The 13,480-nt window shown below is 49.9% G+C and overlaps 2 protein-coding genes and 1 long non-coding RNA gene across 20 annotated transcripts in view; 2 read left to right on the top strand and 1 right to left on the bottom strand.

The window, feature by feature from the left end:
* The first annotated feature begins 40 nt into the window (after nt 1–40).
* Nucleotides 41–3,737, top strand: LOC148005440 (uncharacterized). Its single transcript, XR_015622542.1, has 2 exons — nt 41–342; nt 3,164–3,737. It is a non-coding gene; the product is annotated as an uncharacterized LOC148005440 (long non-coding RNA).
* Nucleotides 3,738–6,050: 2,313 nt separating this feature from the next.
* The window catches only part of Unc79 (unc-79 subunit of NALCN channel complex), a 246,811-nt gene continuing 239,381 nt past the window's right edge, over nt 6,051–13,480 (bottom strand). For all 18 annotated transcript variants that reach the window (XM_087553452.1, XM_087553459.1, XM_087553463.1 and 15 more), the window contains 2 exon segments: nt 7,839–7,880; nt 6,051–6,636 (listed from right to left, as the gene is read on the bottom strand). In XM_087553452.1, coding sequence (XP_087409578.1) covers nt 6,436–6,636; nt 7,839–7,880 — 243 coding nt within the window. In that variant the 3' untranslated portion in view covers nt 6,051–6,435.
* On the top strand, nt 9,059–12,213 carry LOC148005439 (uncharacterized). Its single transcript, XM_087555180.1, has 2 exons — nt 9,059–10,284; nt 10,358–12,213. The coding sequence occupies exon 2, from the start codon at nt 10,975–10,977 to the stop codon at nt 12,211–12,213; it is 1,239 nt and encodes a 412-aa protein (XP_087411306.1). The 5' UTR covers nt 9,059–10,284; nt 10,358–10,974.

Genomic DNA, 13,480 nt, shown 5'->3' with positions numbered 1-13,480 from the left:
CCAAGTTCCGGCTTCCTCCTGCCCCCACCATCCACAGAATAGACAGAGGCGTGCTGTTTCCTGGAGAGGAGTAAAAAAAAAATATGCAGTTATTATTTTCAAAATATTATCCCCATTACAAACACAGTGCTGTGCTCACTCCATGAGACTCCAAATGCTGGCAGAACGTGCCGTGTGGAGGAGGATTCCCCGGCTGCTCATTCAGACTTGGAGACGTGGGAGCCTTGAGTCAGCGCACAGAGCGAGGCAGCGTGGGAACAGCACACTGAAGAACTAGAGCCAAGCACCCGTGGCAAGCTGTGATTTCTCTTCAGCAAAACACCAGCTGTCACCAGCGTTATGGTAAGTGGTGACACGCAGACTCAGGATGGGGCAGGTCCCAGAAGAGCTCATCTCTGACTTACTTGGAATCTCTTTTGGTGTTGAGGACAGACAACACCTCTTACACTTTTTATAGGGGTGGAGAACTGTCACCTCCACTTTGCCGCTAATGACACTGAAGTTTAAACATTTCATGCTGGTCAGAGGGTAGGAGAACATGAAGGTCCCACACCCAACCCCAGCCTGTAAAGCCCAAGTCTACGCCATCTCCTTTGGTCCCCACTGGAGCCTGGTTTCTGCTCCACAGACTGAAAATCTCCCACACCCTGCTGTCTGCCCAGAGCCCCCACCCCATTGGCCTCCACCTTCGCAACTCCCTCTCCTCTAGGCAGTGTGAGTGTCCTCACCGAGAAAGAGCTGCGCTCCTTCAGCCTGATTAACCATTGATTCCTGTCTTTGCTAAGTGGCCACTTGAAGAAGTAGAAATCAAGGTGTCAGCCAGGCAGCCCCAGGAGACACCCTTCGCCGATGGTCCCCAAGGACCTGTCTGGGCTGTGTAATTAAAACACTGCTTTGTTCCTGAAACAACCATCGTCTCAAACTCCTGTGAACCTTGCAGAGTGTAGCTTGTGCCAGGAGCTCACCTCGGCGTACCCACCTGTCCTCAGCTTCTCTATGCAAGAATTCAGCACGGTGCTGGGATGCAGGGTCCTTGGCAGCCCAGAGCCGGTATCAAAGGAGTGATGTCAACCAGGAACATGCAGGTCAATGTGGAGTAAAGAGTATGGCCCCAGGCCCTGCTTTTCCCTTTGCCCTTTGTCCCCTGTTGGCTGAGGGACTCCTTGGAACCTGTTGGCTAGAGCTCAGTCTAAGCTCAGATTAGTAAAACCCGAGCCTTCTGGGCAAAGAAGTAAAGGAGAGGGAATGCAGAACCAGGGACCAACTCAGAGACCACAGGAGTTCTGTCCAGAGGCTGTGGCGTTGTTTTTCCTGATTCTGAGACCAGATTGGTGGTGGGAGCTAGCCCACACTGGAAACCACTGGGTTTTCAACCACAGATACTCCAATCAAAAGAAAGAGTAAAACTGAAAGCTTGTCACACAAAGGTACCCTGGGCATCATCAGCCTGTAGGCTCCTCACTGATGCCTTTGGATCTAAATAGTTCTTGTGAGTCAGACGAGCGGCCAAGGCCCCTTCCGGTGTCTAGTTGCCAGCTTCTGTAATGGACAATCTGAGGCTGCTGGAGGCAGACACATTGCTGAAGGGGTCCCGCAAAGAGCCTCCTTTTCCTCATCTCTGATATGAGGCCCATAATTAAGGGGTTGGGGTGCCGACCACACACCATTGTAAAGATTAAATGACATCACATTAAAAGCTTGTGGCATGTAGTAAGCCCTTGTCAGTGCTGTCCAGAGCTATAGTTAGTCAGGGGCAGGTCTTTTCAGAACTGACTGAATCCCACACAGCAGCTTCCACACTGAAGAGCTAGCTCATTACTACAACCTTCAGTTCATCCAAGTTTATTCTTTTTCCTATCGTCATTATTATTAATTCTGTGGTGCTAAAGCTTGAACTCAGGATGTTAGGCACACACGAGGCAGGCATTACACCCCACATCTTTTTAAAATTTTTATTTAGAGATGGGGGGTCTAAGTTGCTTAGGCTGGCCTTGAACTTGGGGCGTCTCCTGCCTCAATCTCCCCTGCAGAAAAATGTGTGTGTGTGTGTGTGTGTGTGTGTGTGTGTGTGTGTGTGTGTGTTTTACGGGTGGTGGTGGGGGGGAGAAGAGAAGGGGAACCTGCAGTTGAAGAGAAGAATTTTTAAAAGGTATCATAGTAACTGTGAGACTAACTGAGGTTCAAATTATGATCTATAATTTTTCCACAGAAATCAAAAGAGGGAAAACACCTTTGTCAGATGAAGTTACTCTTTTGTGAGGACAAAACTGAGGACAGTCAATAAACAGAAATGCTTCCAGAAAACCCCTGGACTTCTCTAGACACAGCTTCTGACACAGCTTAGCCAAGACAAAAACAAGCAGTTTCTAGCAGAGCTCTGACATGGGGATTTACAGCCCTCAGTGTAAGCCACTGCCAGCAGCATGGCCCAGAATGGGCGCTTGGCTCAGGGCCTTCCAGTGTGCTGCCTGTACAATCAGGAGGAATCTCTACACCTGTCTCAGACAGGACAGTAAGGGCAGTGTCTAGAAGCCATTTGGGACCTTGTAGACACTCAGTATACAGTGGCTGCCTTGGCTGCCCTTGAAAGTCCCTCCTACAGGCTCACTGCTTGCTTCTTAGCTGTGGTGGAGCTGGCCAGCCTCTCTTTGACACCTCGGCCATCATGAGTCATGGGTCACCCTTCATAACACCATGGTTTTATACTGTGCAATGAGTTCCACCCATTCCATTCTGCATAAGAACCATTATTGTCAAAACAAGTCATTTGCCCAATATACACATTTGCAAGGGTACAGTGAGTGCCTGCACTGTCCAATGAGTGCAGAGGTCCTCCAATCACAGCCCGTCAGTCCTGGGGGACAACTTGTCTTCTCTGACCTGTTCCAGTCTTCTGCTCCGTTGTCACCTGAGACGCACATGGAGCAGTTGTGCTACTTGGCCTTGGAGGAGATGCTTAAGGAAGAAATCGCTGGAGATATCTCAATGTGGGCAGAGTGACACGCTTGCAAGTTGATGACAGACAGGGGACTCTTGGGAATTGTTAGCCAATGGGTACATTTTGGTTCCTGTGGCCTTGCAGATCTTGATTCAGATGTGCTGGCTCAAGGGAAAGCCAAGTAAGTGTTCGGTGCTGAGCTATCCTCATCCATGTCTCTGCCAGGTAGCAGCAGTCCTTCGGACGTCTGTGGATCCTTCTGGTCTCCCAGCAGCATCACAGTCCTCGGCCTGCTTGGACTTTCCATTCCCCAGGATTGGTGGAAAGACCCATTTTACAGAAAGGGAAAACAGAGGTCCAGACACAATAATTGGTCCAAGGTCAACCAAGAAGTAAGAGGCATACGCACCAAGGCAAATCACTGACAACAGAATCTTCGTACTTAAAGAGTTGTGGTCCATGACACCCGTGGGAATCTAAGAGTAATCCGATGACACTGGATCCAGTAGAATTCCCTCAGGTGACTCTTTAATCCTTCTCCAAGCTACCAGTGCTTGCCACACCTGAACCAGGTGACATTTTCCTGGGCTCTCCCCACCCTTGCCCTTGCTTTCACGGCTATGCTTTGGCACTGGGATACATGTAGCTGATGTTAACACAGGATATGTTCGGGAACCCAGTTCTTAGGTTGGATAGCCTGGGGACCAAGCTTTGCTTTGCTCCTTACAAGCAATGTGACCTTGGATGAGTATCTTTACCTCTCTAGGCTTTAGCAAGAATAAAAACAACAATTTCCTAAGTGTTTGCCGTGTGTCAACTATTTCCCTAAGTTTCACTAGAATTTGTACATTTTTTGCATTAAGAACCCCATGAGGTAGAAAGTGTCTTTGTCCCTCATTTAAAAGATGAAGAAACACTAATAAAGAAATTTCGAGCATCCTGAGGTAGTGGGGTTCTAGCTCAGTGCTCCTTTGTGGTTTTTGCTAGGGACAGGGGTTAGCATATGCTCTGAAGGGCCAGGTGGTGGCTACATTAGGACACTTTCTAGGCTACAGTGTCTGTTGCAACTCAGCCCTGCTACTGCAGTCCAAGAGCAGTCACAATCTACATGTGAGTGGCAGTTACTTCTTGCCCAATCACACTTGAACAGGCCATGGATGGATATTGACCTGTGGACTGTTTCCAGCCTATGAATGGCATCTGGCCATTGGACAGTCTCTGACCTGTACTGCACCTTACATCTTGCCAGTGGGCAGTAAGTAGCCTATAGATGGTATCTGGACTGTGAGTTTAGTTCATCTGTTCTTGACCTACATAAATACCTTTTCCTCCATAGGCAATCCTGGTAAAATGCCTTCTCTCTTCCTGTCTTCTAATACCTGAGCTCTAGCTCAGGGAGGGCTGACACAAGGTAACTAGGGATGATACTGGCATCTGTGGATGCAGTGTAGGCTGGGTAATTTATGAATCTCTATCAACCAATGAATACTCGTGATATACTGACCACAGGGACAGAGTTTGTGGCAATAAAATGATCATAGTCCTCAAGGGCAAGGAGACAGGTATGTCTGGGTGGGAGCACACAGTAGGTGGTAAGTGGGATTAAGTCTAGAATCCAGACACTGGTTTACGGGTTCAACTCCAGCCCTCACTGAGAATGCAAACAGAAAGGCAAGTGGAGACAGAAGCTTATTCAAAGAACTAGGGCAAGGATAAGTTGGAGAAGGAGCCTGGGGCCTGTAGTTGAGTCTGGATAGGGTAGTTAACAAAGCCACTCCCTCAGGAGACTGATTAGAACTTCCTCCTCTGGTGGGTAAATCCTTCTAGGAATCCCTGAACCAGAGCAGAATGGGACAATTCAGGCCTAGCTGAGCCCACTGGATATCACCACAAAGAATTAAATGCATCCAATTCAGCGAATATTACTAAACACCTACTATGTGCCACACTCTGGGGATTGGGATGGGACATGAGCCCGGAGCTGTCACCATTTGCAAGTGAAATCAATACGTGTACAACTGACTGGAACACAGGTATTCACAGAAACACAGCCAAGCATGGCTGGGGTGGAGGCTCCTGCCTTTCCGAAGAATATGTCAGTAAGATATAAACAGGGGCTCTTAGGACAGGCCAGGTTCCCTGCAGGTTCCCAGAAGCACCAAGCTCTGATTTTCCCGGGAGCACTCATTCAGCCAAGGACTCTGAGAAGTACGTCAGGCTTCCCAGAACAGAGGAGGAGGCTCTTGCTTACCAACTTGTTTTTAAAAAGGGAATTACCTTGTGCTTTCAAAGTCCTTGAAAGGGAGTGAACTAGATAAGAAGAGAAGCCCTTGTCTCTTAACGATTTTGGTCTTAGAGAAGGTGAGGATGCATAAAAGTCCTGAAGAGATGGTGGCCAGGAAGTAAACGCTAGCTCTGGAAACTGACTTTTAAAAACCCCAGGCTCACAAAGACAGTAAAAATGCATTTAATAGTATGTCAGCATCCGGGTTAAATGTCTACCCTGTCTTCTCTGGTCAGTGTTACAGCTTGGGGTGGGGAGATGGAGGGGAGAGGTTGCTTTGGGACTGCTAAGGTGTAAGTGTGCATAAACCTTGGAGCCCTTACAAGGTTAAAGTTTCGTTTTATGAAATGTAACTCCAGGGGCAGTGCTCAGAACCTGTGCAGGGGGCCTCCTCTGGTCCGCTGCGTGAGCCACCATTTTAAACGGAAGTCCTATACAAGTGCGAACAAAAGAATGGAACTGCTACTCACAAAACTAAAACGGTGACCTTACGTAAAGCTCGTAAGAGAGCCCAGCCCAGAACTACTGAGTTGAAAAACACATTTTAAAAATAATATGACTTAGCAGATGTTTTGGGGAAAGTGTGTTAAAAACAACAAACAAACAAACAAACAAACAAACAAACAAACAAAAAACCAATTTGCACAGTTTAGCCACTTAATTTCTAAGTGCACTTTGTAATGTTCCTTGCAAGCTGCCTCTCTTTCTAGGGCTAACGACAAGACGCTTCGGTCACGGATCACTGGATTCTAGTGACTCTAGTCCGTTTTTGTTTTGGTTTTATTGCATTTCCAGGAGTGGATTTTTAAGAAAAAAACACTACAAAGGTTTCAAAAACCCTATTTATTCTCTATCATCAAAAATAGCAACAGGGGGGCTTTATACAACTTTTCTGTGAGTACCCACCAGTCTATTTTTTTTTTCTTAAAAAAAATAGAAGTTAGATAAAGAAAAATGATTTTGGTTTTGTTTTTTTTTTTTTTTTCTTAAAAAATAATGTAAGGAAACACTTAATCAGATAGCCCAAGGAGTCATCAGAAATATGTGTAGCAAGAAAGCTTCGTTGGTGGCCCTCTCCGGCCTTTGCACGTCTGTATACTAAACTAGAAAGAGTGTACAGTACCAAGGTTCCCCAACCTGCTTGGATCAAATTGTTTGTTTTATACCCATTATTGCTAAGCCAGCGTGTCGACACTGGAGCCGAGGAGTCCACTCATAGAGGATAAAATTGAGAAGCTGCTTCTGAGGACTGGATCTCCACCTGGGCCATTTTGAACTGGGTGCACTGCAGCCATTTCCGGAGGGCTGCTAGGCCAGCACTGCTCTGGCCCGAGCCGGGCAGCGTCCTTAGGCTGTGGTGGTTCACGTTGTTCTGAATGGCCTGGAGACGAAGCTGGAGGCCGGCGGATAAGTACTGTTAAGAAAGGGTAGACAGGTCAGTTCTTTTCAGCTAAGTGCGCAGGTCAGGAGGGGGATGGGCATGGCAGTCGGTCTACAGGCATCAATCAGACCAGGTCTGAAGAGAGCTAGCTCGCTTTCCAATTTAGCAGCGCTAAGGGGTGGGGAGTGGGGGATGGGGGGGGATGAGCCTGCTCTACTCCATCCATACGGGGAGCTCAGGTTGGTTCACTGCAGTGGGAACATGGAGCTAATTCCCAGCACCTGGGCTACCACACTGAGCCTGAGCAATGGAGTGTGTGCTGATGCAATAGTTAGGTGTTCAGACTCTAGTGGGGAAGCTGTGGGACAGGGTCTATCAGCCTGTATTAAGGTACTGTCTCAGGAAGAGTGGGAACGTAACACTTGTTTCGGGGACTCCATGAGACAAGTGAGTGAAGACTTTCTAGAAGGGGACCCAGCTCGTAGCAGATGGTCGATACATTTTAATATTATGATGGCCTCTCAGTCGCCTGACACTGGACACAGAGGGGCCATGTCAAAGCTTATCCTTCTCTCAGCTCCTCGCCAAGCCCTCCTGTTCACACTGTTGGCCTGCTGGCTTTTGACATCTCAGATGTCTTGAGTCCACACCCCTCTCCTCCCACTGGCATGGCTTCCTAACCTTGGGAAGGAAATCCAGCAAGAGTGTTTTTGCCCTCCTCCTCTCCCCAGAGTTCTAGATGTCACGGACAGGCACCAGGTGTGGATGGAGCAGTGTTTGGCTCTGCCGTTTATCACCTAAGAGGTATGTGCCAAAATGTCACCACCAGTGAGACCCGGGGTTGAGAAACACATTCACTGGGGGGGGGGGGGGTTCCCTTCCAGGATCTGGGGCCCTCCTTTCTTCCTAGAATTCTTTCCATCTCAGATTGTCATATGACATCACTGGGTTAGCCTGGGCTAGACTCCATGGTGATCCTTCTTAGATGGGGTTTGTCCTCTAATTAGGGGCCAATGCTTCTTCTTTCATCCACAGTGAGCAGAACCAGGACCCCTGCTGACGTCCTCTGTAAGCCCCTATCTGCCTAGAGTCTCTTGCCTTATCAGCCCAGGAGACCAGGAATAGGCCAACATGGTTCCTTCTCTGCAGTCAAGGGAGCAGTAATGTTCCCTTATGGATGCTCTGAGGTGCTCTGGAGGGAGTAGAGCTTCCAGACAGCCCGGGGGATGACTTACCTTGGTATTGGACTGAATCATTGGTAACCACATAGGGATCAGCTGTATGGAGAGAGACAGAAAGCTAGTTACTGCTGTCTTACACTCTCCCATATAAGCTTCCATTACTGCAAGGGAACACCACACGAGATTCAGGCCTGCCACACAGCCGCTGTCCTCAGTGGTGAGAAGTGGGCCTGCCACAGAGCCGCTCTTCTCTGTGGTGGCTTTCCCAGGCTAAACCCCACTGAGATGGTGGCATTTGGAGGTCAACAAGCCCCCCATGGCTGCTTAAAAAGCACACTGTAGAGTAGAGAGCTATGATCTCTTGGTTTTACCGAGCATGGGAAATTAAATGTGTATGTGTTTACTTCAACCCCTACTTTCTTGAAATGGGATGCCCTCCTCAGGATCTTTACAGAGAGGCTCTGAGAGGAGCGGCCACTGGATTTGCCTGAGGAGGTATGAGTACCACGGGGCAATGTGCAGAACACTGCTGAGACCTGACCTGTGTGGAACAGAAACAAGAGGGCCCTGGAGGTGTCTGGCTTGGGTGGGAAGCGAAGGCAAGACAGAGGCACAGCTCCGTGGGAGGGCGTGGAGGGGGGAGGTGAAGGGGTGTGGGAAGTGCCAGGGGCAGATTTTTAGGAAAGATATGGAGAGAGCTTAGAAGGCAAGATGGAGCTGGGAAGTTTTAAAGTGTGGGTACCCACGAGGGGAAGGGGGTGTGTCTTCTCCTTACTTGGGGTCATCTGACCCCATGGCAACTGTCTCTAGGAGCAGTTCTCTGCTCTCTGCTCTGACCTCTTGCTCAAACTTCTACCCATTACGATGTTCACGAATGTTCGTCACTTTGTAAATACGTCTGTCTTCTGATGTGTCCCCAGGAATCTCACTGGTGACTTGTAAATGGGACAAGAGATGCCAATCCAGTAAGTTTGGGGATGCTGGTTTATTCTGGCGCTTTCTCGGCACCTTCTTAAAGTGACAGGCACCGCGGCACTTCAGTCTGTGTTTCTCTTAAACATCGCCCCAACACAAGAGCAGGACTTTTGTGGATTAAATCGTATTTCCAGAAATTCTGTTTTGTAGTCCTAGCTGGCAGTGCTCAGAATGTGGCCTTATTTGGAAACAGGGCTGTTGAAGATGTAGTCAGTTAAGATGGGGTCATACCAGAACACCGGGGCCTCAATCCAGTACAGCCGGCCTCCTGGTCAATAGGGGAGTCTGGACACAGACGCACATGGGGAGAACATGAGAAGAGATAGAAGCCAAGAGATGCCAAAGGCTGGGAGAGAGAAGGCAAGATGCCCTCTTCCTGTCTGCCCAAGGAACCAGCCCTCTGGTACCCTGCTCCCAGCCCTCCAGCCCTCAGACTGTGAGAGCATAAGTTCCAGCCTGAGGTCCTCACCATGGTGACCCCAGAGTAAGAATACACGGTGCTCTGGGAAGGGACCAAGCCTGGATACAGCTGTGGGCATGTGCAGAGCCGTAGGGATGGGAGGGACTCGTGAATGCTGAGAAGAGGGAGTCTTAGCCGGTCACAGAAACGGGGTTTAGGAGACAAAGGCCAAGCCACCCACCATGAGCCCACAGATGATCTCAGGTGGCCCATTAGGGAGTCTGGGCTTAATTCCAAGTTCACAATGCCTCCCAAAGGCAGGCAGAGCCCTTTCACCACAGAGGCAGTGGAGCCAGCTGAAGAAAGAGGAAGAAAGACACGGACATTGGAGTCAGGGTCTAGAGTGAAGGCTGCTTGGTGGGCCAGGTAAAGAAGGAGGGTTCTGGGAATGCAAAGAGGGAGAGAGAGGGAGAAGGAAAGAGAGGGGGGGGTGTTTTCCTGTACAGGTAAACTGCGGTGGTCTGCACAGACATTCTGCATGCACAGGCAGGCAACCTGCAATAGTCTGAAGATGAATTTGCTATTCCACATGGCTAAAGTTCGAAGGGCAAAGTGGAGAGAGGAGAGCCACGTGGAGAAAGTAGGGGAAAGGAGCTGCACTCAGAGACAGAGTGCCACGGAGACGGAGTGCCACGGAAAGAGTGCCACAGAGACAGAGTGCCACAGAGACGGAGTGCCACGGAGACGGAGTGCCACGGAGACTGAGTGCCACAGAGACAGAGTGCCACGGAGAGAGAGTACAACAGAGATAGAGTGCCACAGAGACAGAGTACCACAGAGACAGTGCCACAGAGACAGAGTGTTACGGAGACGGAGTGCAATGGAGAGAGTGCCATGGAGAGAGTACCACAGAGACAGAGTGCCACAGAGACAGAGTACCACAGAGACAGAGTCGCACAGAGACAGAGTGCCACAGAGACGGAGTGCCACAGAGACGGAGTGCCACGGAGACGGAGTGCCACGGAGACGGAGTGCCACGGAGACGGAGTGCCACGGAGACGGAGTGCCACAGAGACAGAGTGCCACAGAGACCGAGTACCACAGAGACAGAGTGCCACAGAGAGAGTACCACAGAGACAGACTGCCACAGAGTGCCACAGAGACAGAGTGCCACAAAGACAGAGTGCCACAGAGACAGAGTGCCACAAAGACAGAGTGCCACAGAGACAGACTGCCACAGAGACAGAGTACCACAGAGACAGTGCCACAGAGACAGAGTGCTACGGAGACAGTGCCACAGAGAGAGTGCCACAGAGAGAGAGTGCCACAAAGACAGAGTGCCACAGAGACAGAGTACCACAGAGACAGAGTGCCACAGCGACAGAGTACCACAGAGAGTGCCACAGAGACAGACTGCCACAGAGACAGAGTGCCACAGAGACAGAGTACCACAGAGACAGAGTGCCACAGAGACAGAGTGCCACAAAGACAGAGTGCCACAGAGACAGAGTGCCACAAAGACAGAGTGCCACAGAGACAGAGTACCACAGAGACAGACTGCCACAGAGTGCCACAGAGACAGAGTACCACAAAGACAGAGTGCCACAGAGACAGAGTGCCACAGAGACAGAGTGCCACAGAAACAGTACCACGGAGACAGAGTGCCACAGAGACAGATTACCACAGAGACAGAGTGCCACAGAGACAGAGTACCACAGAGACAGAGTGCCACAGAGTATCACAGAGACAGAGTACCACAGAGAGAGAGTGCCACAGAGACAGAGTGCCACAGAGACAGAGTACCACAGAGACAGAATGCCACAGAGACAGAGTGCCACAGTGACAGAGTGCCACAGAGACGGAGTGCCACTGAGACGGAGTGCCACGGAGATGGAGTGCCACAGAGACAGAGTGCCACGGAGAGAGAGTACAACAGAGATAGAGTGCCACAGAGACAGAGTATCACAGAGACAAAGTGCCACAGAGAGAGTACCACAGAGACAGTGCCACAGAGACAGACTGCCACAGAGTGCCACAGAGACAGAGTGCCACAAAGACAGAGTGCCACAGAGACAGAGTACCACAGAGACAGAGTGCCACAAAGACAGAGTGCCACAGAGACAGAGTGCCACGGAGAGAGAGTACAACAGAGATAGAGTGCCACAGAGACAGAGTATCACAGAGACAAAGTGCCACAGAGAGAGTACCACAGAGACAGTGCCACAGAGTGCCACAGAGACAGAGTGCCACAAAGACAGAGTACCACAGAGACAGACTGCCACAGAGACAGAGTGCCACAGAGACAGAGTGGCACAGAGACAGAGTACCACAGAGACAGAGTACCACAGAGACAGACTGCCACAGAGACAGAGTGCCACAGAGACAGACTGCCACAGAGTGCCACAGAGACAGAGTGCCACAAAGACAGAGTGCCACAGAGACAGACTGCCACAGAGACAGAGTACCACAGAGACAGAGTGCCACAAAGACAGAGTGCCACAGAGACAGAGTGCCACAGAGACAGAGTACCACAGAGACAGACTGCCACAGAGACAGAGTGCCACAGAGACAGAGTACCACAGAGACAGAGTACCACAGAGACAGACTGCCACAGAGACAGAGTGCCACAGAGACAGAGTGCCACAGAGACAGAGTACCACAGACACAGAGTGCCACAGAGACAGAGTACCACAGAGAGAGTGCCACAGAGACAGACTCCCACAGAGACAGAGTACCACAGAGACAAAGTGCCACAGAGACAGAGTACCACAGAGACAGAGTGCCACAGAGACAGAGTACCACAGAGACAAAGTGCCACAGAGACAGAGTACCACAGAGACAGAGTACCACAGAGACAGAGTGCCACAGAGACAGAGTGCCACAGAGACAGAGTACCACAGAGACAGACTGCCACAGAGTGCCACAGAGACAGACTGCCACAGAGACAGAGTACCACAGAGACAGACTGCCACAGAGTGCCACAGAGACAGACTGCCACAGAGACAGAGTACCACAGAGATAGAGTGCCACAGAGACAGAGTACCACAGAGATAGAGTGCCACAGAGACAGAGTACCACAGAGACAGAGTGCCACAGAGACAGAGTACCACAGAGAGTGCCACAGAGACAGTGCCACAGAGACAGAGTACCACGGAGATAGAGTGCCACAGAGACAGAGTACCACAGAGATAGAGTGCCACAGAGACAGAGTACCACAGAGACAGTGCCAGAGAGACAGAGTACCACGGAGAGAGAGTGCCACAGAGAGAGAGTGCCACAGAGACAGAGTACCACAGAGACAGTGCCACAGAGACAGAGTACCACGGAGAGAGAGTGCCACAGAGACAGTGCCACAGGTCTACAAGGGGCCTCTCTGTACTTGAGCTGAATACCAACCAGTGTGCACCAGCAGAAAAAGCACCCAACACTGAGATAAAAATTGTGTGAAGCGACTGGAGGGAAACATCCATGCTGGTCACACAGGGCGAGTAGAGTCTGTGCTCTCTGGATGGGTGAGAGGGGAGAAGGTGGATGTGTAAGTCTGGCAGGAAGGGGCTCCGTCACAGTGGTGCTGTGGAAGCTGGAAGTGCCACTTCTACCCCTACTGGAAAAGCTGAGAGCCAGCCCAGAAAGGTTCAAAGGCTTGTGAGCAATTTAATTACCTTATGAGTATGAAAACAGCTAGCAGATCCACAATGTCAAGAATCAAAAAACAAATAAAAATAAAAGTCCAACAAGGCATGCGAAGAAACAGAAAAATGACCCACAAATGAGAAGAAAAGCCAGTTAATAGAAGACAAAGTCAAAAGGACCCAGACAATAGAATTAAAAGAATCGTCACACCTATTTTTAATTAAAAAGTTGTTCATTGATGAATAGTGTGTGTGTGTGTGTGTGTGTGTGTGTGTGTGTGTGTGTGTGTGTGTGTGTGTGAGAAAGATAGAGAGATGGAGAGGGGGGAGAGAGAGAGAGGGAGAGGGAGAGAGAATGAGAATGGACGTGGACATCAGAGAACAACTTGCAGGAATCTGTTCCCTTCCCCACCATATGGGACTCAGGCATCAAGACCACGTCATCAGTCTGGGCTGCAAGTTTTTGCCTGTGAGCATCTCATCAACCCCACTATGCTCATTTCCAGGAAGACCAAGAGAAAGGAAGGCTGAGACAGTCGGATAGAGTTGCTGAAGATAAACAGTTGAAAACAACTGTGGTGATGTCTCCCCGACCCCCAAAACAGACAAACAAACAACAACCTATAAACCCTAAGCCCCAGCAACTCAAACACAGGAGGGTAAAGGAAATGCTACCAGGATGCACCATC

The sequence above is a fragment of the Rattus norvegicus genome, chromosome 6, assembly GCF_021556685.1.
Source record: "Rattus norvegicus strain SHRSP/BbbUtx chromosome 6, alternate assembly SHRSP_T2T, whole genome shotgun sequence".
NCBI lineage: Eukaryota > Metazoa > Chordata > Mammalia > Rodentia > Muridae > Rattus > Rattus norvegicus.
Note: the sequence above shows the minus strand (reverse complement) of the source record. Positions and strands in the feature narration are given on the sequence as shown.

What these genes read in the sequence shown, in the direction of transcription:
- LOC148005439 (XM_087555180.1), top strand. Translation starts at nt 10,975, where the DNA reads ATGCCACAGAGACAGAGTGCCACAGTGACAGAGTGCCACAGAGACGGA.